Below are 22,903 nucleotides of genomic sequence, written 5' to 3'. Positions count from 1 at the left end.
TTTCAAATTAAAAGTTATCACATTTGTGAATAAATTTTTGTTGAGAATTTAGGTTGCTCCTATGAAAACTAAACCAAATCCTCTCTGATATTGGTAAACGGCTGATTCTGCTATTAAGTCTTGTTTTGTGTGATTATTGGGTTGGATGCTTAAAGTTTAAATAAAAAATAAAAAAAGACGTTGCCAGTTAAATTTCAGTTCCAAATGTGATTCCTAAACTTTTCTCTCCTTTTGAATGGATTTCCTTACTGTAAAGTTGAGTCTGCACAAGGTAAGAAACTTTTTTTTTTTTGGGGGGCTGGGGGGGTCATGACCCTGACGTTTAAGATACGGTCAGCATTTTTAAATAAACGTCTCCGGCTGTCCCACTGTTGCGTTTGACAGACAAACACCAGTTTGACCTTTATGGTTCAATTTCTTTAATCATAAAACAAACTTAAACGTGAAAAATGCTTCTTAGTCCCTGAGAAAAGAATTCAACACGTAACCATGGCAACAGGAGAAAAGGGAGGCTAGCATAAACAACTCGGCCGTGTTTCATTTCAGGGCCAAGTTGTGACTGGCCGTGAATGTTGAGCTCCCTCACAGCACTCAGGGTCTTGCGATAACGCGGCGATACGAGATCCAGACATTCTTTTGAAAATTATTACAGGCGCCGTTCAAGGCAAAATCAGAGATAGGTGGCCTACAAATGTTTGTATTAAGGCGAACGTACATTGCGTTATCGGATCTGTAAGATCAAGGACATTCTCTGTCTGCAATAGAAAGATCTCCAAAAACATCTGCTACAAAGGCATTCAACCTGCAACCCAGGAAATGATTTTTCCAGGAAGTGTCAAAAAGGTTACAGCTGGTGAAAAGTCATGTATCCTGCTTAGATGCAAAGAAGTATGAAAAGATGAACAAAGAATGAACTCAGGCCCATCAGTAGAAAAGCAGAAGAGAAACACTTTCTATCTTCGGCAGTTTCCCACTGTGACCCTGTCTTGCATTTTATGCTAGACACATGCCTGCATGTACGAACTGAGTAAAGGAAGCTAAACAGACACTCAATATTTTCCATTAGTCATCAAAAGGTTAGAGACAAAAGTTATTTATTCAGCAATTGATTGATCAAGTTTATTTGCATAGAGAATTTCAGTGTCAAGGCAGTTCATAGTGATTTATATCATAAAAACACAAGAATACATAAAATCATCATACAGTCAACAATTGGGAAACCAGTAGCAAATATTACATTTTGTTGAGTTCCACAATCAATATATATCAGATATGTTGGTCAATGTTCTAGTGATTACAGGTCAAAAGCAGCTCTAGACAGGTGGATTTTTAAACTAGATTTAAAGGAATTCAGTGTTTCAGATGCTTTGCAGTTTTCTAGAAGTTTGTTCTGGATTTGTGGTGTACAGAAGCTGAATGCTGCTTTAGTTCTGGTTCTGGGGAGGCAGAGCAGATAGATCTGGAAGGTTGGTACATTTAGTAACTGATCAAATTATTGGTAATATATTTAAAAATTATACAATCAGATGAACCAAAAATATAAAGTGAAGTGGACTTTTTTGGTATTTTAAAGATGAAAATGACAATAATACATACGAGTAAAAGAAAAGTTTTCAAATTAGTTTGTTTCAATAAATAACATGAAACTTTCCCAAAAAACCGCAGGTGTGTGTCTGTTTCCAGTGAAGTTTTGGCTTAAACATGTTTGTTCTTCATATAGAAATTACTCACATTGGGTAGTATTGGGAAAAAGAAATTAAAATTAGCTTGATTTGGAAAAAGCTTGGCTCTCTCTTTTCCTCCAATCCCAAGTTCTTCCTGGCGAGCCGCGTGTGTCGAGTAAGGAAGCAACCATGCGTGATGACGTCACAGAATTACAGAGTTTAATCCAATAGGAAAACACCATATGAATTAACACGGAAACTGCAGATTACAGAGAAGTACATTCTTTACCTGAGTCAGAGAATTAAAAGAAAAGAACAAAGACAGAAAGAAGGACAAAGACGCGTCTTTGGAGAGAGCCGTGAGGAAAAAAGCAGAATCGACCAACTATCTGAATTCGTATTCTTGAGCATTCACTTTTCTAATGAAGGCGTTTCTTTTTGTTAATATATGCAAATAGGGCGTTCCCTGTTTTGACCAACCAAAAGCTACCTTGGAAAGACTTAGACCTTCCCCTCAGTTTAGGCAGAAATCAAAAGTCGTTTACTACTTGTTAAAATTATAAGTTATTTTCATCAAACTTAGTTTTCTGCTTTTCTGATTTCAGCATCTCCAAAAACTTAAATCTTTGTCCTCTCACAGAACAAAATGAGGTAGAATTCCTTTTCTAATTCAAACAATTTTCCTTTGATTCCGAAATTGTCACTGATAATACATTTTCAAATACATTCATCATCTACTAGATTAATACTTCTAACTTGGGTAATATACTTTAATCAAAAACATGCGATTAGTATTTAAAGATGTATTAAAATTAGACGTTAGTACCAGGCTGTAACCAACTCCAGATGCAGCCCTCTTCTCTGAGAAACCCCCGACCTTCGACCTCTGAGCCGGGGAGATATGGTTTATGGCCCACCTAATTTAAAGCCTTTCAAGAGAATAGTGTTTTGGTTAAACTCCTCCAAGAGAATGTTTATCTCTTGCCTCCTGGCTGTCTCCTAGCTTACATCTGTTTAGTTTTTGTCCAGATAAGAATGTTCAATCTACCTAAATGCACATGGCTGTGAGATTAACTATATTAAACACTCAAAATAGTTATATTTCCTCAACAGTAGAGAATACACATTTTACTCAAGAACAGCAATACTTAATAAGAAATTACTCAAGTAAAAGTAAAACGTACAGCATAATAAAAATAAGGTATTTTTATTAAGTTACTCAAGTAAATGAAACAGAGTCAATGTAAGTAGTTACTAACCAACTCTAACAATGTGATCTTTACCATATACCTAACCACTATGGCTAACCTGAACTCAACAAGTCCCAAGCCGCCCTCCTTACCCAAAAACAGAACTGTTTATCATGGGGCCCCGGTTTTGGGTCCAATAAGGAGCAGTAGGCCCTCACAGAGTGGTAACTGTTGGAAAAATTTGCCTTGCGGGGCTGGAAACACTGAAACACACACACAGGAGCACATGAGGGCTAGCCTGATGGGGGCGTTCCTCAGAGCAACTTAGCGCTACACGAAAGATATCGGTTGCTAAACTTTCAGTGGGTCATTGTTATATCTGCTTCCCGTTTACCAAGGTTCCTACACGACAACTACAAGCTGTGTTACAAACGATTGCTCCTGGTCCTGGTGAGAATAGGTATGTTTCTCCAGCGGCTTTCAGGGAGCCAAACATGTTTGGAAGACTGAGGATTCGGGTTAGCAGAGGGTCACATGGCTCTGTTGCAGACACCTGGACGGTTAGGATTTTCTACACTGAAAATGGCTGTTGAACATCGTTACCGTCGCTTTATTGAAACTGCTCACGCCTTCACTAACTTCGGGGAATGTGTTTATTTTTTGTGCTGTTGTTGAATGTGAGTTTAGATCGCTGTTTTATACGGTACTTAACGTATTCACAGTGACGGATATCCGGAGGAGAATTGGTAAAATTGAGCTATTTATGGATGGGGAGAAAGGCTACAATTTACGCTGGATGTTGTTATAGAATATTTATTATGTCAGTAGATTACATTATGTCGAGTACAGGAAATACCAAGACCACTGGGTGTTTCCTCATCCACAAAAGTTGTTTCTATGAGAGTTGTTGGTTTACATTCCGCCGCAAATTGTCAGCAATTCATGACGACAGGCCAAAAACTATGTTAAACCAGAAACTATATGTTTGTCAGATTTAAAACGGCTTCAGAATGTAATCAACGAAGGCAAATCAAAAATAATTTGTCATTTTTGTTGAGTCTTCAGTTTTCAGTTGCTAAAGTTTGAAACCGCTGCGCCATCTGGTGGTTACATTTGAAACAACAGATACTTGTTGTACCTGATACAGATACAAAGTTCTGCATAATTTGAAGTGGGGGGAAAAAAACAGGGTACATGGTTTTCAAAATACTTTTTTTTTTTTTTTTTTTAGCAATTAACTTCTTTAAAACAACATGTGGTATTTTTTTAGTCATTCCTTTCAAGTCAGTATTTTATAGTTTCTTCTTGTGCCCTTTGCAAACTCCAACAAGGTGTTTTGTTTTTGTTTTAAAAGATTGATCTGCTTGTTGTTCCATTCTTCTTTTGGTCTACTATTACAAAAAAGCATCCCCACTGCAAAATAATGCCACGTTATCTTTATATCTTCACATCTATCTGTTTCAGATGGTAAATAATGCGTATACAATACGCTTGTGCTATACATGGTGGATTTTTTTGTTGATTCTTCCGAGGTAAGCTTTAAAAAAATATAATTACTAATCTTTCGTTGTCGAAATGGATTATTATTGACTATTATTTCATAAAGGATTTGAATACTTTTATTATTTTACTCATGTATATTATATATATATATATATCCAATGCATTAAAGGTCACAGTTTGCCGTGATACTAACTTGCAGTCTCTGTGCGACAAACTCTTTGCCTTTTCGAGGCTTCTGCAACAGGTAATGCCTGACCACAATTGAGCTCACTGAAAGGGCCAACGGTTATTCTGAGGCCCCTGACCTATACGGGTGCAAACTTGTAAGTTGAACCGAAGGACAACAGTTTGGTTTTTCCACCCGACTGCCTTAGAGATTAAACTGCAGTAACAGATGCACACCGGAGGTCACTTGAGATAAGTTCGCTAATGCAGAGGCGTTTGTGGTTAAAGTGTCGACGCCTCAAAGCTGCAAGTGTTCCAACTGTGACGTATTTGTCAGAAACTGCCTGTATTTCTTGTTCTTTTTCATTCTTGTATGTTCAAGGAACTCAGCCACAGGCTGTGTGGTCAAATCTGTATAAAGGAAGCCCCTGAGCGACAGAGACTCCTTTGACACAGGTGGTGTTTCGTTGAACCTTCAGGATGGATCCAGGTGGGGTTCAAAAAGACATGCTGCACCATCTGCAGTTCTGTAAAACACATTTATCTAGTTTTTGTTTTTTAGACACACACATTTTTCACACCATCAAGTACATTTTAATATCAGATATGATCAGAGCAAATATAAAAACAAAGTTTTCAACTGGTGATTCGATTTATTTAGTGGAAAAAAAGCTACAAACAGCAATTCAGCCAGACATTGCGTATGGACAGGAAGGGCTTTTCCCCATTATTATGGTTTATTACTTCCACATAAGGTCAGGTTGGTTTGTATAACTTTCTTCCCCTTAAAAGGAAACACTTTAAAATTATTTTTGTTATTAAAATGAGTTTGATGATTTGAAACATGAAAAAATGCACAAACAGAAGAAGATTTTAAGGGTGCAAATACTTATATTCTGTACACATAAAATGTTTTTAGAAAAATCTGTTATTTTGATGCTTTCAGGCAAAAGCGAGCTGCTGAACTCTCTGGAGGCGTATCTGAACAACAAAGCCAGACTTCAACCCATCATAGGTCTGTAGAAACAAGTCAAAGTTTGTTGAAGTGTGGCCTTTTCTTGTTTTTCATCCCATAATTCTGCTGTTTTGTGCATATTTAGGCCTGGGCACCATTATAGAGTGTGTGAATGTGACTTCGCGGGTCAGAGAGACATTGTACCTGTGTGAGGTGTGTGCATGCAGACTCACCAAAGCTGATATGCGGAACCACATAATGGGGAGTCACCACAGATTCAACTACATTGTAAGTTCTGCTGAAGAAAAGTCATGTTGCGTATTTGTGACCTGCTTGGGGTTGTTGTTGTTTTACATGTGATATTCTGCTCATCAGAAAGCCCGTCACCCCCACTTAGTGTCTAAGTGGCTGGGCAGCCCTGACCTGTCTAAGATGGCTTGGCCTTTAATGGAGTTGGCTAAAGCGTTGGAGAAGATAGAAGGACCAGGAAATGTTCAAGTATGGGATGTTGCTCTGCTTGTTTTTAGTTTTTAGCTACATGTGTTTTGATGTGTTCATATCTTCTTGTCTTTTATATAAAGTTGTTTGAAGTTCAAGATGAGCTGTACCAGATGATGGTGACACAGAATGAAAATCATGGTTAGTTTTTTTTTCTTCTGAATTTACTCTCTTATGTTATTCTTGTACATACAGGGTTTCCCCCAGTGTATTATAAGCCTGGCGGGCCACCAGGCTTTGCTTGTGCCTCCACCAGGCTAAGCATTGTTTATCTGTGTTATGGAAATTTCATTTATCAAAGAATGAGAAGCTGTTTCAATAATAAGAGAAAGATTAATCTTTGTCTTTAAGTTTCTTTATTCGAAGGCAAAAGCGTGAACCCAAACCGTCTCACTGAACGCAGTCAGGAGAAGAGTCCTGAACGACACACATCACATCATTATATAGTCACAGCAAGGCAAAGTCCCACCCAAAGTCTGATCTCATCTTTATTGCCAGATGGACCATAGAGATAATGCTTACCCCCACCACATGAACTACCCCTCACCTCTTGGAGGGGATGTCTTATGGCAGGAGAAACTTCTAATTCTTCTTTGTCAGTTACTCATGGGTACAAACTGCATTCACACATCAGTCCTTTAAGACAGTGGTCCCCAACCTTTTTAGTACAGCGGACCGGTCAACCGTTCGTAAATTTTCTGCGGAACGGGTGTAAGAGCGGAAATACCTTTATGGAGTTGTTTTTTTACTGAGGAAATCTGGCGCTATTAAAGGTCAATTTGACCTGAAAGCTCTTTCCCCTGCTTGCGTGCGAAGCACAAAACTGGACCAAATATCGCTTAGGAAGCAAGATGCTTGGATAGATAAGTATAACAATTGTGATGAGTTGGCTTATTCGGCAACCCTGAAATGAAGCAGATGTAAGGTCAAGTGGTTTGAACATTCCCAAAAAGGAACCCCATACACACTCAGTTCAAAGACTGCCAGAAAACCTACGTAAAAGCATACGGAAAACACGAGCAGCAATGTTATTGGTCAAAACTTACCAAGCCACACCAATGGAATTGAGATTCTAAAAAAACAGATTGTATCTAGAATATAGATTGTATCTTTCATTCTCTTACACGGGGCGGGGCTCGTTCTCGAGCCTCGAGACCGACACCATTGTTTCTTACTCATTCTGCTGCATGTTGGCGCGCAAGACGTAACCGACAGCATCCGGTTTAGAATTTTCAAAATAAAAGCTCCTCCAGACTCAATACATAGAACGGACATATTTAATTATTTCTTGCGCGGCCCGGTACCAATTGGTCCACGGACCGATACCGGTCCGCGGCTCGGTGGTTGGGGACCACTGCTTTAAGACAACTGCCAGGTTAAGCATTTTACCCAAGATGTCTTCAGGTCTCGTACTATTACAGCTACGGAAACATCTGACATTATCTGGAAACTTCTTTAATGGAAAACACATCTTGCAAGAATACAAAAACACAGCAGATATAATCAGTAAATAAATGGTAAAAACGCATCATCAGTTCCATCAAAGATGAAATAAGGCTAAAGATGATATTTTCTATTACATCTGTTTTATTTTATTTTATTTTTAATGATTCCTTTTTTATAGACTTTATACTTGGTGTTTAGGTATTTATCTCCCAGTCTTCCAATAACACGTAATTATCAAGTGACATTTTCAAATTTCCTGTCAACTCTAAACATTTTCTAACCCAAAAACAATGCGGACCACTGGATGACTGCCCCAAGCACCGGGCTTAGCAAGTTTTCTGGGGGAGACCCTGACATGTATATGTATTGTCAAACGAGACGTGCCTTTCTCTTCAACACCACAGCAGTGACTCTGATGAAGACCTTAAAACAAGAGCAGGCCAAGTTGGAGAGCTTTTCCGAAACAAAACCTTTGCATTATCCGGTCGCGTCTCAGAGGGTCGTTTTGCCTGCACGCAACCAGTGGGAACATCCAGAGACGTCCGACAGGGGTGACATGAAACTACTTAAAGTCTCGCAACAAACTGAGCAGAAGACACCCTTACAAAACATATCAGCCCCACAGCTGGAGAAGGTCCAGATGTCGGCTGAGGCCTCTGTGGAATCGGAGAGCGGCGACGGGTTTCCGGAGGATTTTCCTGGAGTCAAGCCAGTCATTGGTAAGCACAGATTAACTGTTGCAACAAAGCAGTACTTACAAAGCTAACCTTGTGGAAATAGCAGCATGGTTTCAGTACACAGTCATATTTTAGCATGTGATTAATTATAGATGAATATAACCACTGATATAGGCTGAGAAGAAGTTCTGGTACATGGGAACGTACACAATCAGCTTTATATTTATGTTCACATGTCATGGGCTTAGACCAAATGTAGGTTTAATTCTATATTTGTTCTTTTTGTATTTTAAGAACTAGAATTAGGTGTAAATGTCTGAATCCACAATTGTCATTCTCACCCATGGTTAAAATGACAATAATATGCTTAATTTACATATATACACCCCCTCCTGGTTTCATGTTCCTAGCCTTTCACATATTGTGGTTGCAGAACTGCAGGCTTTTTATTGGCATCATGGAGGCCTTTGTTTAATTCCATATGAATATTTAAACTCTATTGTTGGAGTTTACTGAAGTCACTTTGCTTGAGCATCTGGACTTGAGCATCTTCTCAAAACCAGTAAAATGTTCAAATGTGTTGCTGATGATTTGATTTGAGGTTGAAAAATGTGACAATGTTCCGTCTTCAGTGTCACTGCAAGCAAAACCGACCCTCAGCATGATAACGCCACAGTTCACAGGGACACTGTTTCTACATCATTTTTGTTTCGTGGTGGTTCCTGAGTCCTGAATCCTGACCAACCTCCTGTCATCTGAGGCAGACAGTTGGATTTCCAATGGCTGAAACTTGGGCACAGCTGGTTGTTGCAACAGGACCATGATCCCAAACGCAAAGAAAAACAAGTTTGGAAAGACTTACATTAAGCTTCCTGAGTGGTCTCTCCAAAAAGCCCCGTGTTTAATTTTATAAAAAGTTTGTAAACTGTATTTAAAATTCAAGTCTGTGCCAGGAAATCTGCTCATTTAAGAGTTTACTGAAAAGTATGTGGCTGAGGAGCAACTTGCTAAGAGGCATTTAGCCTGATCTTAATGGGGGTGCAGGTATACATTTGATCATTAATGGTTTGAAGAAAATCCTTTAGAAATTCAAACTAGTGAACCCAATGCAAACAGCTCAAAAGCATCTTTAAAAGTCCACAATTTGTGCCCGTGATCAATATATTTAAACTTTTTCATTTATTATTCATCTCTTGACCTCCCAAAAAAACTAAAATCAACTTTAATGGAAGCAAATCATCTCCTCTTCAGAGTTTTTGTATATTCTAAGTGAAGTGTGTATATTCACAAATTGTTTTCCCAACCTAAAATGTTAAGCTAGTTAGTTAAAAACAACTCCAACCCATGTTTTTCTCAGGTCTCGTCCGTGTGGTTGAGTTTAGAAGAGAAGATGGCTGCTCATGTTGTTTCTTATGCCACTGCTGTCGCATAAGATCCACCAAAAATGACCTGATTGATCACCTCACCAGCTCCTCCCATCAGGTTAACTACCTGGTAGGTTTGCTTCAGACTCTTACATTCCTCACATATGTATGACTACATGTATATGTATTTATTCCAGGAGGTAAAATAAATATTTGATTGTGTAGATGGAAATGTATCCTGACCAAATGCAAGCTTTGGGGAAAGTTAGTGAAGATGACTCCCAGCTTCAGTCACTGGCTGCCAAAGTGGAGGAGGAGGAGGGCAGAGGAGAGAGGAAGGTATTTTTGCTTCTTCAGAGTGCAGGTTATTCTGTTGTTTTCTTTTGCTCTATGTCGAAAACGTTTAAGAAATGAAATTGCTCTAAGATAGTAGATTTTAATAACAGTTGTCAAAGTGGATAAGGACATCAAAACAAGTGAGATTAAACAACTACTGATCTTTAAGTCTGTTTGTATATAAAATATCTGTGAGTGGCAAAATCTGTGAAGCGTAAGCACAAAAGAAGTAAATCTTTAAGATGGTATTTTAATTTCAGAAAGGTTTTAAAAGTAGTTTTTGCAATTTAATGAAAAATGCACGTCTTTAAAGTTTAGGTCCCACCAATCTACAATTAGGCTTTGAGTAAAATTATGAAATGACTTATTATTATTATTATTATTAGCCTTTCTAAAGTCTCTGACTAACATAGGTTAAGGTGTACCATAGAAAGTCAGTACAGAGAGAAAATGTTCTGAGCAAGTCTCATTCTACTTTTCTTTCATGAGACAAGTGTCAGGTGAATGCTGAACACCAATGTTGTTACAAAAGCTCTTTCTTATAAGGCAAAAAGTCTTAAAAGAGTAATACGGTTGAAAGTGGGTTCTCCAAATACTGAAAGAAAAGCCTCACATATTTTTGGGACTCAAAGATAATCTAATACTGATTTTTTTTATGACAAGTTAAAGTGGTTATTCTTCACTGGTTGAAAGGTATTCTATATATCTACTTGTATGAATTTGATATTGTGTGAAAAAAAAATAAGGAAAATGGCCTCATGTAATGCACTGGAGTTGTGATTGCACTCAACCAATATCTCATGTTCCCAGATAGTAAATGTACCAGAGTCCATCTGTAGTCAACTCACTGGCAAAAGTTACCACTGGTGTAAGTAAAGATGACTTTCATTTCTTTGCTGGGCCATAAATCTTCCATCTCTTTCGCTCCATCCTTGCTCTCAAAGTCTGACTTGTAAGTATCAGTCTGTCTTTTTGTCATCTTTCTGAGTCTAGGATGCAAAAATGTGCTTAGTCATAACCTTGTGCGCTTACAGGTTTACAAAACGGATGCCATGCAGCATGTTTTTTTTTGTTTTGTTTTTTTTACATCCAGGGTGAAACCGACCTTCTCCATAGAATAGCTTGCAGGGCCAGGAGGCTTTTTTGATTACAGTGATGTTTTTACACAAACATTTCTATTTTCTTTTTTTTTTTTTGTGAAGCCTTTGCTCTGCTTTTGTAGATTTCAGTTTAAATTTTTACACAAGTCAGAGCTCTTTACAAGACTATCATATATTCAGTTATAGGCAATGTCTTTCAAAAATATTCATACCTCTCTAACTTCAAAGTAAAGCTGCAAGCTTCCTTGTAATTCCTCTGGATTTTGTGGGTTTGATCAACAAAAAGTAGCTCAAAACAGAAATGGAAGCGACATTAAGATTTAGTGTTACGGGTTGAAAAGCAAACAAATTCAGTGAAATCCTCTGAGTTCAAAGGTCACTCATTTATTATACTGTGACTTAAGTTCAGTTTAAATGTATCTGTTCTCTGAATATCACAGAGGTTTGTTAAAGAACAAACTGCTTCCTAAAGACCAAGGAGCGCAGCAGACAGGTCTGGTAACTATGGATGACATGCCAAGATACTCAACTTAGGTGGAAAAACCTGTTGCAAGGACAGCTATTAGTCATGCACTCTGCAATTCTTCTATTGTTCAAAGTAACCCTTAAGAAGTTTCATTTTGCGATAAAGTGTTGATAAGGAGATTTATTAATTAATCTTAGTTTTATATGAGACACTGTTCCAATTAACAGCGAATCAAGAATAACAGAATGTACTCTGTCACTATTTTATTCAAGGGTCACGAGTAAAGAAACAAATGGATACACCTGCTTTTTAATATCTGCCAGTTTCGTAAGCACGGGACTTCCCATCAGCTTAACAAAGAAGACAGTCTTTTCCCATCACCAGCGCAGCAGCTGAGTGACCTGGGACACTGGTTCATCAGTTCAAAAAGAAAACTAACAACTTCTCAGAAAACTTCTGTTATCAGCTTCTGCTTGCCCAGAGAATAAGACAAAGTCTTTTGTCGCCACACCAGGCATGTAAGAATGACCTAGTCAAAGGCAAGACCTAAATCTTGTTGCAAGACTTGGGGATAAATTAACGTTCTCAGATGTTCTTCATCCAATCTTCACTAAGCTTGAATTATGGCACAGAAGATTTGAGCTTTTAAAGACGAACCTCAAAAGTTGTGCAGTTGTAATTGAAGTAAATGGTGGTTCTGCAAGGAGTGGACTCAGAGGAGCTGAATCCGAATGTATATCAGGGTGTTTTTATTTGTGTGAGGAAATTGGGGGGGAGGGGAAACTCATTACTTTTTTTCTTCCGCTTCACTATTCGGCACTGCATGTGTCCTGTGTTGATGTAGGTAATGTGACAAAATGTGGAAAACTTCCAAGGGGTGTGAATATTTTTACAAGGCACTTAGCCATCTGAGAACAAATTAAGTGAATCCATCGTTATGCAGTTTGAACATTTTGTTTGTAAAGTTTTGAATGAATTTTGAATTACTATTTCTTTTTCAGGCTTTTTGTAGTTTTCTTTCATTTTGCTAACTCTCTATTTTTCTTTTTAAAAGTCCTTTTATGTGCATTTTTTTCCTGTATATCCTTGGTGTTTTTCTCATTTTCAAGGTTTAAAGATGCTTTCAAGAGAAGGGGAACATTCCAACCTTCAACAAAAAAGAAAAGCTGTCATAGGTGAGTCTTTCCTCTGATATTTTAAAAGAAAAGAAAAAAAAAAAACATCTCTTCCCTCTTATATAATTTGCCTCGCCTGTTTCAGGTCTGAACAAGATTACAGCTCAACATGCGCCAAAAAAAAGCTTTGTAGCGATGCCAAAACGAGCAAAAAGGATGAAAACGGTGAAGAAGAAAAGGGGAAAGACTAATACCATGTTTAATGTGAGCCTGCCTATAGGTAAAGGTGAACTTCTGCTGGAGAGAAGATCCTTTGACACGGATCATCTTTTTGAGTCGTCTGCATCACCTTCATCTAAAGCGGATCCAGCTACATCACCCTCTGAGGTTTTAGAAACCAGGCCTCCTATAAATAACCCTGTAGACATTATTGATATACAGTTGGAGCTTCAAACTTCTCAGCTAGAGCAACAGCTCTACCAAGAAGATGCAGACTCTGGTGATTATATGTCAGAAAAACACATCACAGTCACAGTATTTCAGGGCGAAGATGGTTATGTTGGTGACAACCTGCCTGGACTAAATAAGTTAAGGGGATCTCAGGAATGCTCAAGTAAAGACTGGACATATGAAGATTTGCAGGCCCAGAATGGGGGACATTTTGCTGCTGGTGAGGAGTTTTCACCTTTTGACTCCTGCTACAGAGAGGGGAGCTGTGGCACCAATATTTGGTACAGTTCAGCATCAGCTGGAGCAGAATGGGAAGCATTGAGGCTGGAGAGAGAAAGCAGTGAGATAATCTCAAGTTATGGTCAGCAGCATCAAAACCAGCAGCCATCATGGAGCGATGCAGGTTTTCACACAGGTAGGGTGTGGGAACAACAAGTCCCCTATTTAAAGGATGCCAGGATAAATGTGGAAACTCACTCGGGAGATATCCCTGTGTACAGGGGCAGCTTTCTATTGGATCCTAGAGGACAAGTTCATGAGACTGAACAGAGACAAGCCCAGACATACACGAAGTTCACTACTGACTATCACCAAACAGCTTCACAGCGTTACACGACTCCATCTACACCGTTTGAAGTCGGGCCGGTACAGGAGAGGCTGATGTTACATGCCTGTTACGATGCTTTACCCCGCACCACCCAGGGTCCTTTACCCCGCAACAATCAGGGTCTTTTACCCCGCACCACCCAGGGTCCTTTACCCCGCACCACCCAGGGTCCTTTACCCCGCAACAATCAGGGTCTTTTACCCCGCACCACCCAGGGTCCTTTACCCCGCAACAACCAGGGTCTTTTACCCCACACCAACCTAAACTTTATGTCTCCAATCACAGATGGAGCTGGTTGGGGATGGACTCAGGCTGACGCTTTCATTCAGCCAGGACAATCTGCGTGCTACACTCCCAGTCCTGAAGTTTATTTCAGCGCTGGCATTCCAAACTGAATAAAAACAAACTTCACGACTCACATGACCAAGTGTTAAAAATTAGACTAGCTCAAAAATATGCCCTACCATTAATACAAGTTGGAGTCTCTTAATGTAAAATGAAATAATTTGGCTGTTGTATTTGTTTTTTATTATGTTTTCTTTTTTTTTCTCAAATAATTCCTGAATTGGAAATGTATGTCGAAGGACTGAAAGGATCACATTGTGAAAGATGCCATTGGATGTGACTAGGTGTAAACAAACACCAGAACATGAGTAAAATCTTACATGAAGTGTTAGACCGAGTGCATACCAACATGAAATTTTATTCTTTCAAGCTCTACTTTTTTTTTGCCAAACTGATGCATTGTTTTTTCTTTTTTGTTTTAAAATGCTGCTGTTTATATTTGTTCAGATGTATTAAAAGCCCTTAAATTTAGGGATTGTTCTTCTAGATTAATGCATTGCATTGCCTGAGCCATTGTTTTTTCTTTCTTTTTGTTTCATGGTTAAAGCACAACTGCATTTATTATGTGCAGCTTTGCAAATCTAACCCTGCAACAATATGCTGAGATTTGTTGCATTTTGTTTTTAGGGCTGTCAGATTAAATTTATTCTGTCAATGCTACTGTCATTCACTTCAATTTAAAGGGAAATGAAGGACCAATTGTCATGGTCTGTGTTTCAATGCTGGAACTCAAGAAGCCTCTGACTAACACACATTATGTTTTTCACATCAGGCATCCGTCTTTGCAAAGTCTTCTCTAGATTTGGTTTTACCAAAGAAGATGGTCATGATCCCAGTTTTTTGCATTTGAATTTCCATCCCTGTATATTTTGAATGTGTATCAATGGAGTTATTCTTAATCAAACTTTACTTATAGATTATTTTTCATACTGTCAGATGTAACAAAAGCATCCTTTATAAGTACTGAAATCCTAGAGTTTCAGATCCACAAAGCAAAAATAACTGGATGAATTAAAATTGAGAAGTGGCTTGTTTTCCAGAAACAGGAATTGAACAGATCTACTATGTCAGTTCTTGTATTGGATCTGTTGTGTTTCACTCAAATTTATGACTTTCCTACATCTTTGTAATGAAAGTACTAATTGAACTATTGGACAATGTGTTCACCTTATGTAGTGTGGTATGAATTAATAAAATACTCTGGTATGGAATATAAAATGTTATGTTTCAGTTTTGAATAAATTGCGGTGCCTTCTTAAATGTGTTCATGTCTCTAGAAACTGAACCTCACATTGAAACATTAGTGTTAAGGTTTTCTAATAATAAAACACATTTGAATAGTTGATTTTTTTTTTGTCTCTAATATAAATTCACTATTAATTGGGTTCTGATCAGGTTTGGGGACCTCAGAATTGGAGAAATAGTTTCCCCCCAGTACTCTGCAATCCAATCCTGCTTCTCTGAGAGAAGTTGCTGTTTTGCGTCCCTTTTTGATTCAACCCTAGCCTCCAAACATCTCCACCTCACTATCCATGCAGAAACACTCAAACCTTCCTGCCTCTTTACAAAGCTTTACACAAATGCCAACCTGATCCTGGAGATGCAACATCTTTTGAAGGTAGTTCTAACACTTATGCTTGACTTTTTTGGGCTTTTTCTTGGAAACTGGAGCTCTTTCCTTCAAAATTGTGTCAAATAATTAGTTTTAATCTTCTCATCTAGGAAGCTCTTTTGATGTAAAGCAGTGATTACAGCATGTGTGTCCTCAGATAACCAATGGTAAACAAAGAAGAATGATTTCAAGCACAACTTTCCTGATTAAAAGCTGCCATTCTTCTATGAGAATGTCATCTGCCCTGTCAAAACACCAAGTTTCTTTAAATCAAGGCTAAAATCTCTTTATTTCTTCAGTTGCCTTCGATAAATAACTTGAACATTACTAACTGCAGTCTGTAATCCTACTCCATTTTAAGGCACTGTAGTTTAATATTCCATATTTTTATCACGTTGCTAAATATACACTCACCTGTCTTCATGAACAATTAGCAATTAAGATCTGAACTGATTCTATAACGATTAATATTTTCATTTCTTTAGCTATCTGATAGTATTTAAATTGTTTATCTGAACCATTTTTCTGCAAGAGGGCAACTACTTTTTCACAACATTGTACGTGTGTTATTACCAAATTTTCATATTTTGCAACTGATATCATTTAATTTGATATCGTTTAGAAACTAAATCATTGTGAATTGCCACTATATGAACTCCAGTTGCATTTGTATAACGTCACATTCCTAAAATAACGGCCTAAGTCTCTTTTTTTGTTGTTGTTTTTTTTGCCAAAAGTAACTTCTTCTTCTTTTTTTTTTTTTTTGCCTAAAACATCTTTTGAAAAGAATTTCGCTAAAATCACTTTGGCAAAAAAAAAAAAAAAAAAGACTTAGGCCATTATTTTAGAAAGATGACGGTAGAAGATTCATGAAAAAACTGTAATTTCCTCTAGTCTTCAACGCAACATTTAAACAACTCGGAAGCGTGTCTGCAGAGCCTCCCCGCCCCCCATCAGAGACAGTAACCCCAGAGAGCTCCATCAAGAGGGCGGCGGTGACTGGCTAGCATGAACAACTGCTCAGATAGTCACCGCAGCGCATAAGCTTTCATGTGCATGACAACAATTCACAAACTGGCCTCCTAATTTGCAGCAGAAGACCTTTTTCAGCGGACCCTGAAGCTGCCTCCTGCAGTGGTCTCGACTCACTCCTGTTTATCTCGTCGAGATGTCTGCTTTCTCCGAGGCGGCATTAGAGAAAAAACTATCCGAGCTTAGCAACTCTCAGCAAAGTGTGCAAACGCTGTCGCTGTGGCTCATCCATCACAGAAAACACTCGAAGACTATTGTCACAGTGTGGTTCAACGAACTGAAGAAAGGTAAGGTCGACATGGGCTCGGAAGTAAACAACAGCAGACCATGCTTCACGTCCTCAACACTTTACATGTGGCTGCAGGGAGCAGGCTAGCTCAGGCTAACTCTTAGCTGGACTATTTAAACTACTTTAGCTTCCTATGTTCATATCAAAAGGCAGATTTAATAGTTAGCCTTGTTGCTGCTAGCAGGCCAATTTTCAAGCAAAGTGCAGTTAGTTTTCTGAGTTAGCTTTGCATGTTGAAGCTAGTCAGGATACTTTGTCTGTAAATCCTAATTCAGTAAATATTTAGTTGAATGCATTTCTTTATGTGTTAAAGAAGGTCTCCGAATTAGCCAAAAACCTGCTAATCTATCCTCAGAGATCCTCATCTATTTTTTGAAGGAACATATAACCAAATAATATACGTTTTTGTTAATGAACACACATTCTGGCTGATATTTAGGTGCACTGTTACCAAGAGTTGTTGTGCAAATACTACAGTAATTAGAATAATTGATAATAATAAACAAATACATGTATTTTTATATACACATAAAAGTTGCAGTTGTTTTGTTTCCAATAATAAATGGTTTTTTTTTTTATCAGCAATAATGGTTTTCTATTAGATTAATGTGTGATATGTTGATACCATAAGTAATATTACATGTAAAAATACAATATTAATGGTAATAATAAGAAATGCGTTACTTTTTATTGCTAATAGTTAAAAAAAATAATGCGATAATTTTTAATCTAATCTGTTGGACACTTGAGGCAAACAAAAATTTGATAATCAAAATATTTTGTGTTTTCCCCTGTGATCAAACTATGCTACATTGTTATCATGTGTACTAACAATTGTAATAACAATATTTATTAAGTTGCACTACAACAGCCATGATAACAATTATGAGGACAAAAAAAGCACATCAAAAGATAAGACTTCAAAAGCAAAACAGAGAAAAGGTTTCAATCAAGATTTGAAAACATAAAATACAATTTTATGTATTTATATGTACTACACATGCTAAAATTTATGTTTAAACAAGTCACCTCTTGTCTTTCCAAAATTTACTTGTATAAATAAATGTGATTTAAAATAATTTGAGCAGAAAATATAAGTAGAAATCCATTTTCAGGCATAGAAAATAGGCCCCTTTTTTGGTTTTAAGAGGTTAATCAGCTGGGATTTGCCTGCTACTTGTTTAAGATTTGTAGTTGATGAATAAAATTCATCCAATTACCTTGAAATACTTCAGTAAAAGCAACAAGGCTACAGAATCTTCAGTATCATTTCTAATAATAATTAATTGTGTCACTGATGAAAGCAAACTACTTCTAGTTTTATGGAGTAATTTGGTTGTCATGGTATTTAAATCAAGACAAAGAAAGGGTTGCAGACATGTTAGGCGCTGCTATTAATGGCGGACTTATTAGCAGGGGACTAGTCGAGCATCCTAATGACATCTCAGGTGGATGTTTTAGTTTAGGGCTCTGTGTCTGGGGGAAAACAAACAGCTGTGTCTGAAAAGCCCTGGGGCATAAAGGTGGTTCTCTCTCAAGATTTATGCTCACCTCTGTCCAACAACATCCAAAACATCATTAGTCCAGAAATAGAAACCCTTTGCCCCTTTTACTCGTTCAAGTTGTGTGAATTTAAGAAAAAAAAAGGAATAAAACCAAAAATACAAGATTTAAAATAGTAATGGAATTAGTCAACATCTTGTCCATGCGATTTAGGATTTAATTGATATGTGTTACTCAAAAATAATGTTAAGATATCATATAGTGTTTAACTATTCTTTATTTGAATAGGAATTAAATCTGTTATTTATAGTAGAGTGAACAGATTCATTTAGATTGTATTTTATTCTAATTGTAACACATTTCTTTTACTTTTTTTTTTTTTTGCTTAGTTGAAAAAGTCAAAACAATTAATGCCCTCTTTTTGAATTTTTCTGTTGCTGTTTTGTCTCGCTCTCATTCTGTTTCAAATATGTACCAAAAACCAAATAATAAATCAGAAGATTTTGCGTTGCACGTCATTTCCCTCGATTGTGGTTACAATTCCCATTTGGGCCAATCGACTTCGGAAGATTGGGTTAGGAAGTCGCGATTCAATCAAAATCACTGAGTGGTCTTTTGCTGGTGGGTATTAATTGGAGGCGGATCATCAGCAAGAAATCTCCTTACTGAGACTGCGAAGCGATAAACCGCGAGAGTAGCAAATGTCAAAGGAGCGAAAGTGACCAGCTCTTCTGTCGGTTTTGTTCGTCGCATCCACAGTCTCCGCTGTGTGTGTTTCAATGTGTGTGTATGTGTGTGTGTGCAGCTCAGGTGTCGCGCAAGCTAACCTTCCTCTACTTGGCCAACGACGTCATTCAGAACAGCAAGAGAAAAGGGCCGGAGTTCACCCAGGACTTTGCGCCGGTCATCGTTGAAGCATTCAAACATGTCAACAGGTCAGGTTTGATTTTTACAAAGCAGAATTAGCAGGATATTGAGGGCTTATCCGTCCTGCATTGTCCTGTGTTTAAAGGCAAATGTGTTTGTTTCGGGTGTTTTCCCTGCTCAGGGAAGGTGAGGAGGGCTGCAAGAAACAGCTAGGTCGGGTTTTATCCATCTGGCAGGAGAGAGCGGTGTACGAGAACAACCTGCTGGAGCAGCTCTCAGAGGTCCTCTGTAAGTTCAACACCAACCTGTCTGGGTTCAGCAACAACGTAGGTTTCAAATCGTGACATTATGTAGACACGTTCTTGCGGGATAGTGTGATGCTACAAGGTTGGGGTGTAGTTGAATATGGCGCAGCCGCTTGAGTATGATTATTTTCTCTAGTTTCTGTGTTTTTGTCTTTCTTGTCTAAAAATTGTAGATGGAGAAAAGAAACCTAAGAAACGACCGTATGAGGAGATCCACCCTGATGATGAGGGCTTCGCCTCCCGTAGCTCCCCAGCCGATCCTCCACAGGTGACGTCTTTGAAAATCACAGCATTAAATACAGGAGGTTGACAAAACTAAACCGTATTTGTACTACTGTTTGTTTATAAATCTGACTTTCATTATTTCTCATCATTGTCTCTTAAATAGCCCATTCTTGCTCCTTTTCACGCACTTTTTTTCCTGATTTGTATTGTTCTTCACCCACAGACAGCAGATTTAATTCGAGCCCTGCAGGAACTTGAAAACGCCGCCTCCAGCGACTCGGTGCTGCGGCAGCGCATCTCCTCTCTTCCTGCCGAGGTGCAGGACACGTCCCTCCTTCACAGGATCACAGGTAGGCATAAAGTTTGGCTCTGCTTTTACAGTGGTGGAAATAATTATTTGATTGATATTTGCCGTCCGGCGCTGTGCGCATGTTTAAAATTTCTAGATGTAGCAATAACGATGCAATATACGTATTAGATGCTGTAATAAAGCATTTCTTTCTGAACAGATACGGACACCGCAGCTTTTCCATTTCACAAATATGCACCACTTTGTGTCGTTCTGTCACATGAAATCCAAATAAAAATAGACTCAAGTTTGTGTGGAAAAGCACAGTAATGCTTCTGATTTCCATAATGATGAATTGCAGCATACATAGAAATTTAAACTCCTGATAGTTCAGGAGACTGACTTTACCCACCATCAAATTATAACACTGAATGACTGCCTGCCTGCTGAACTTTGTGTCTTTGTTTCTGAATGTTTTGCTTGATGCAGACAAAGAGTCGGGCGAGCGGCTCTCCCGGATGGTCGAGGAAGCCTGCATGCTTTTAGCCGACTACAGCGGTCGCTTGGCCGCGGAGATCGACGACAGGAGGCAGCTCACACGTACGCTGACGACCTTCCTGCAGAGCCAGAAGGACGGCTTGACCCAGAACGAGCAGAAACTCGAAGTGCGTACATCACTTTTCTGTTTTCCCTCTAAATAATTCACTTTTATGTCTTGTCTGAGTCACATTTGTGTTCCTCTTATTCGGCTTCAGGCTTCATCTGTCCTAGCAGTGAGATTAAAGTTTTACATCTCAAAGGAATAATCTATTTCTGCTATTTATTTAAAGCAAGACTATGTCTAAGTTATCAAGTAATGCCAGGAAGGCTCTAGGCTGGTGGGAAACCAAAATAAGGTTGACCATAACCTTTTGCCTCTTAAAAAAAAATTTTTTCTTTTAGTTCAGATTCCAAATCCATATGGTAAGTATTTAACATTCGGTGATCTCTAAAAAATAAAGACTAACGGTTTTCCCATAAACATGGTTCTTTGTGTAGTGACAGCTGTGTGCAGCCTTTATCCACAGGAATCCAGGAGAAAAACAAAGCATATCAAGTGTCTTCACTAAGGTGTTTAATAAAAACTTTAAATTCAAGACTGAAATGGTTCTTGTGTGCTTTTATTTTGCCCTGATGAACCTGCATTCATACATGACGAACATGTTCTAGCTCTATGGCAAAGTTAAGGTATTGCAAATATTTTTTTAGTAACAAAATGTAAATTAGTTCAGTTCAGGTCAAATGTGAATTCTGAGTTGACTTAGAACAATAAAAGCATTTCTTTTGGCAATGAGTTATGAAAATATGCATGTTATTTGATGGGACAAACCAGTTGTTCATAATGATCTAAAAATTCATGTACACAACAAAAACAGCAGAGATTAAAACATTTGTAAAGACCTAAGATAACCTAAAATGGTGCATTTACAAGTTTATCCAAATGTTTCCTATTTATTTAATCCCATATAAGCTGGCAAGCCAACTTCACTTCATAAATATTTAAATTAAGACTTTATTTTGCAGAAGCTTTCCTCCACAAGCACTAGAACTGGTGGATTTTGTGTACACAAAGTATATAATGCAAGGCACTAGTGAAGCCAAAGCAAATGGCTTGGTAATTGCAGAAGTTGGAGCAACGATAAATCATCACATCACAAACCTCAGATAAATAAACTAGTTTCAAAAAATTTAAATGCAACACATTTGTACAAATTAATTTCATGCAAAATGGGGTATTTGTGGTGCTTATGAGCTTCAAATAAGTTCAGACTAAAAACAACTCAAATGTGCAATATTATCATAGAAAAAAACTCTTACTTTATCTTCTTTCGGAACACTTTTCAGGAATACAAGAGGAAACTGACGATGGTGTCGCAGGTCCGGAAAGAACTGCGGTTGCGCCTCAACAACCTTTCAGAAGGACATCGCAACTCTTCCAAATGACTGCCAATACTCGCCTTCTCACCAGTTCTTAACACAGACCGAAGCAGCATCTGTTCTCACATGTCTTCACTGGACTATTTATCCATGTCTCTTCAGCCCCAAGTGTCTACATCTCCATTTGCAAGCTCATGTTTTTAATTTAAGGATAAGTTAAGATTGTATCACAGGACTTTCATGTGGTCTTAACTTTTACAGCTTTAAAGTGCTGTGACTGGTATGATTTTTTTTTTTTTTTGGCAACTTAAGGCACCAGAGTGTAGATCATTTTAAGTGTTGCTGATTCAGGAGTTCCAGTATTGGGATGTTTTTGTAACATGCCTCACATTGCTTCGACATATTTGCGTAGCTTTTTTGTTAGAGATCACTGTGGCAGGTACTCGAGCTGGAATCACTGATTTTATAAAATGTATTGGAAAAAAATTTATATTTTGAGATTGTCAGAAAACATTAGAAATCCAGGTTCCATAAAGCAAACTATGTGTTTCCGCTTTTCATGAACCCTGTTTGTGAAAGGATTGTCTGTAAACCTTGCTCAGTGTAAACACATTTGCATGTAAACATGATGGGAATCATAAGTGTTTATGATTTGTATTCATCATCCAGATCAAGATACAATTAGCTTGGGTATTTTTTCTTTTTTACATATGGTGTGCTTACACAGTGAGTGAATTTTGTGTTGTGTTGTTTACTGTGTGATGCTTTATAGTTTCCAATCAAAGGCGTCATGCAGCCTGAAAAGTGCCCCGGTTTCCAAAGTTAGAATAAAACCAGCTTTGTTTTTGTCACTTTCAAGCAAATGCTTTATAAAACAGAATAAACAGAATATATACAAAATGTCTGAAAGATATATGACCAACAGAGGGCGTAGAAGGACACCCTGTAAAAAAGGGAACGTTTTCCTGCGTGTGGGCTCATTT

The 22,903-nt window shown here is 38.0% G+C and overlaps 2 protein-coding genes across 6 annotated transcripts; both read left to right on the top strand.

Moving 5' to 3' along the window:
• Positions 1-3,156: 3,156 nt before the first annotated feature.
• si:ch211-199g17.2 lies at positions 3,157-15,099 on the top strand. 5 transcript variants are annotated; one of them, XM_044138577.1, is made up of 13 exons: positions 3,157-3,314; positions 4,319-4,386; positions 4,905-5,012; positions 5,469-5,537; positions 5,623-5,765; positions 5,853-5,975; positions 6,059-6,116; positions 7,826-8,140; positions 9,456-9,592; positions 9,688-9,801; positions 10,609-10,666; positions 12,474-12,539; positions 12,625-15,099. In XM_044138577.1, exons 3-13 carry the CDS (start codon positions 5,003-5,005, stop codon positions 13,929-13,931), a joined length of 2,400 nt encoding a protein of 799 aa, XP_043994512.1. In that variant the 5' UTR covers positions 3,157-3,314; positions 4,319-4,386; positions 4,905-5,002; the 3' UTR covers positions 13,932-15,099. The 5 variants fall into 5 exon arrangements, with proteins under 5 accessions (XP_043994512.1, XP_043994511.1, XP_043994513.1 ...); XM_044138576.1 differs by having other exon boundaries at positions 4,589-5,012; XM_044138578.1 differs by having other exon boundaries at positions 4,319-5,012; positions 12,625-13,632; positions 13,681-15,099.
• Positions 15,100-16,433: 1,334 nt separating this feature from the next.
• Positions 16,434-22,820, top strand: LOC122843653 (regulation of nuclear pre-mRNA domain-containing protein 1A-like). Its single transcript, XM_044138569.1, has 7 exons — positions 16,434-16,812; positions 19,123-19,252; positions 19,366-19,472; positions 19,663-19,757; positions 19,938-20,064; positions 20,493-20,668; positions 21,888-22,820. The coding sequence occupies exons 1-7, from the start codon at positions 16,662-16,664 to the stop codon at positions 21,984-21,986; spliced, it is 885 nt and encodes a 294-aa protein (XP_043994504.1). The 5' UTR covers positions 16,434-16,661; the 3' UTR covers positions 21,987-22,820.
• The last annotated feature ends 83 nt before the right edge of the window (positions 22,821-22,903 follow it).

This window comes from Gambusia affinis, linkage group LG14 (genome assembly GCF_019740435.1).
Source record: "Gambusia affinis linkage group LG14, SWU_Gaff_1.0, whole genome shotgun sequence".
Lineage (NCBI taxonomy): Eukaryota > Metazoa > Chordata > Actinopteri > Cyprinodontiformes > Poeciliidae > Gambusia > Gambusia affinis.
This window is presented reverse-complemented; position numbering and strand designations above follow the sequence as displayed.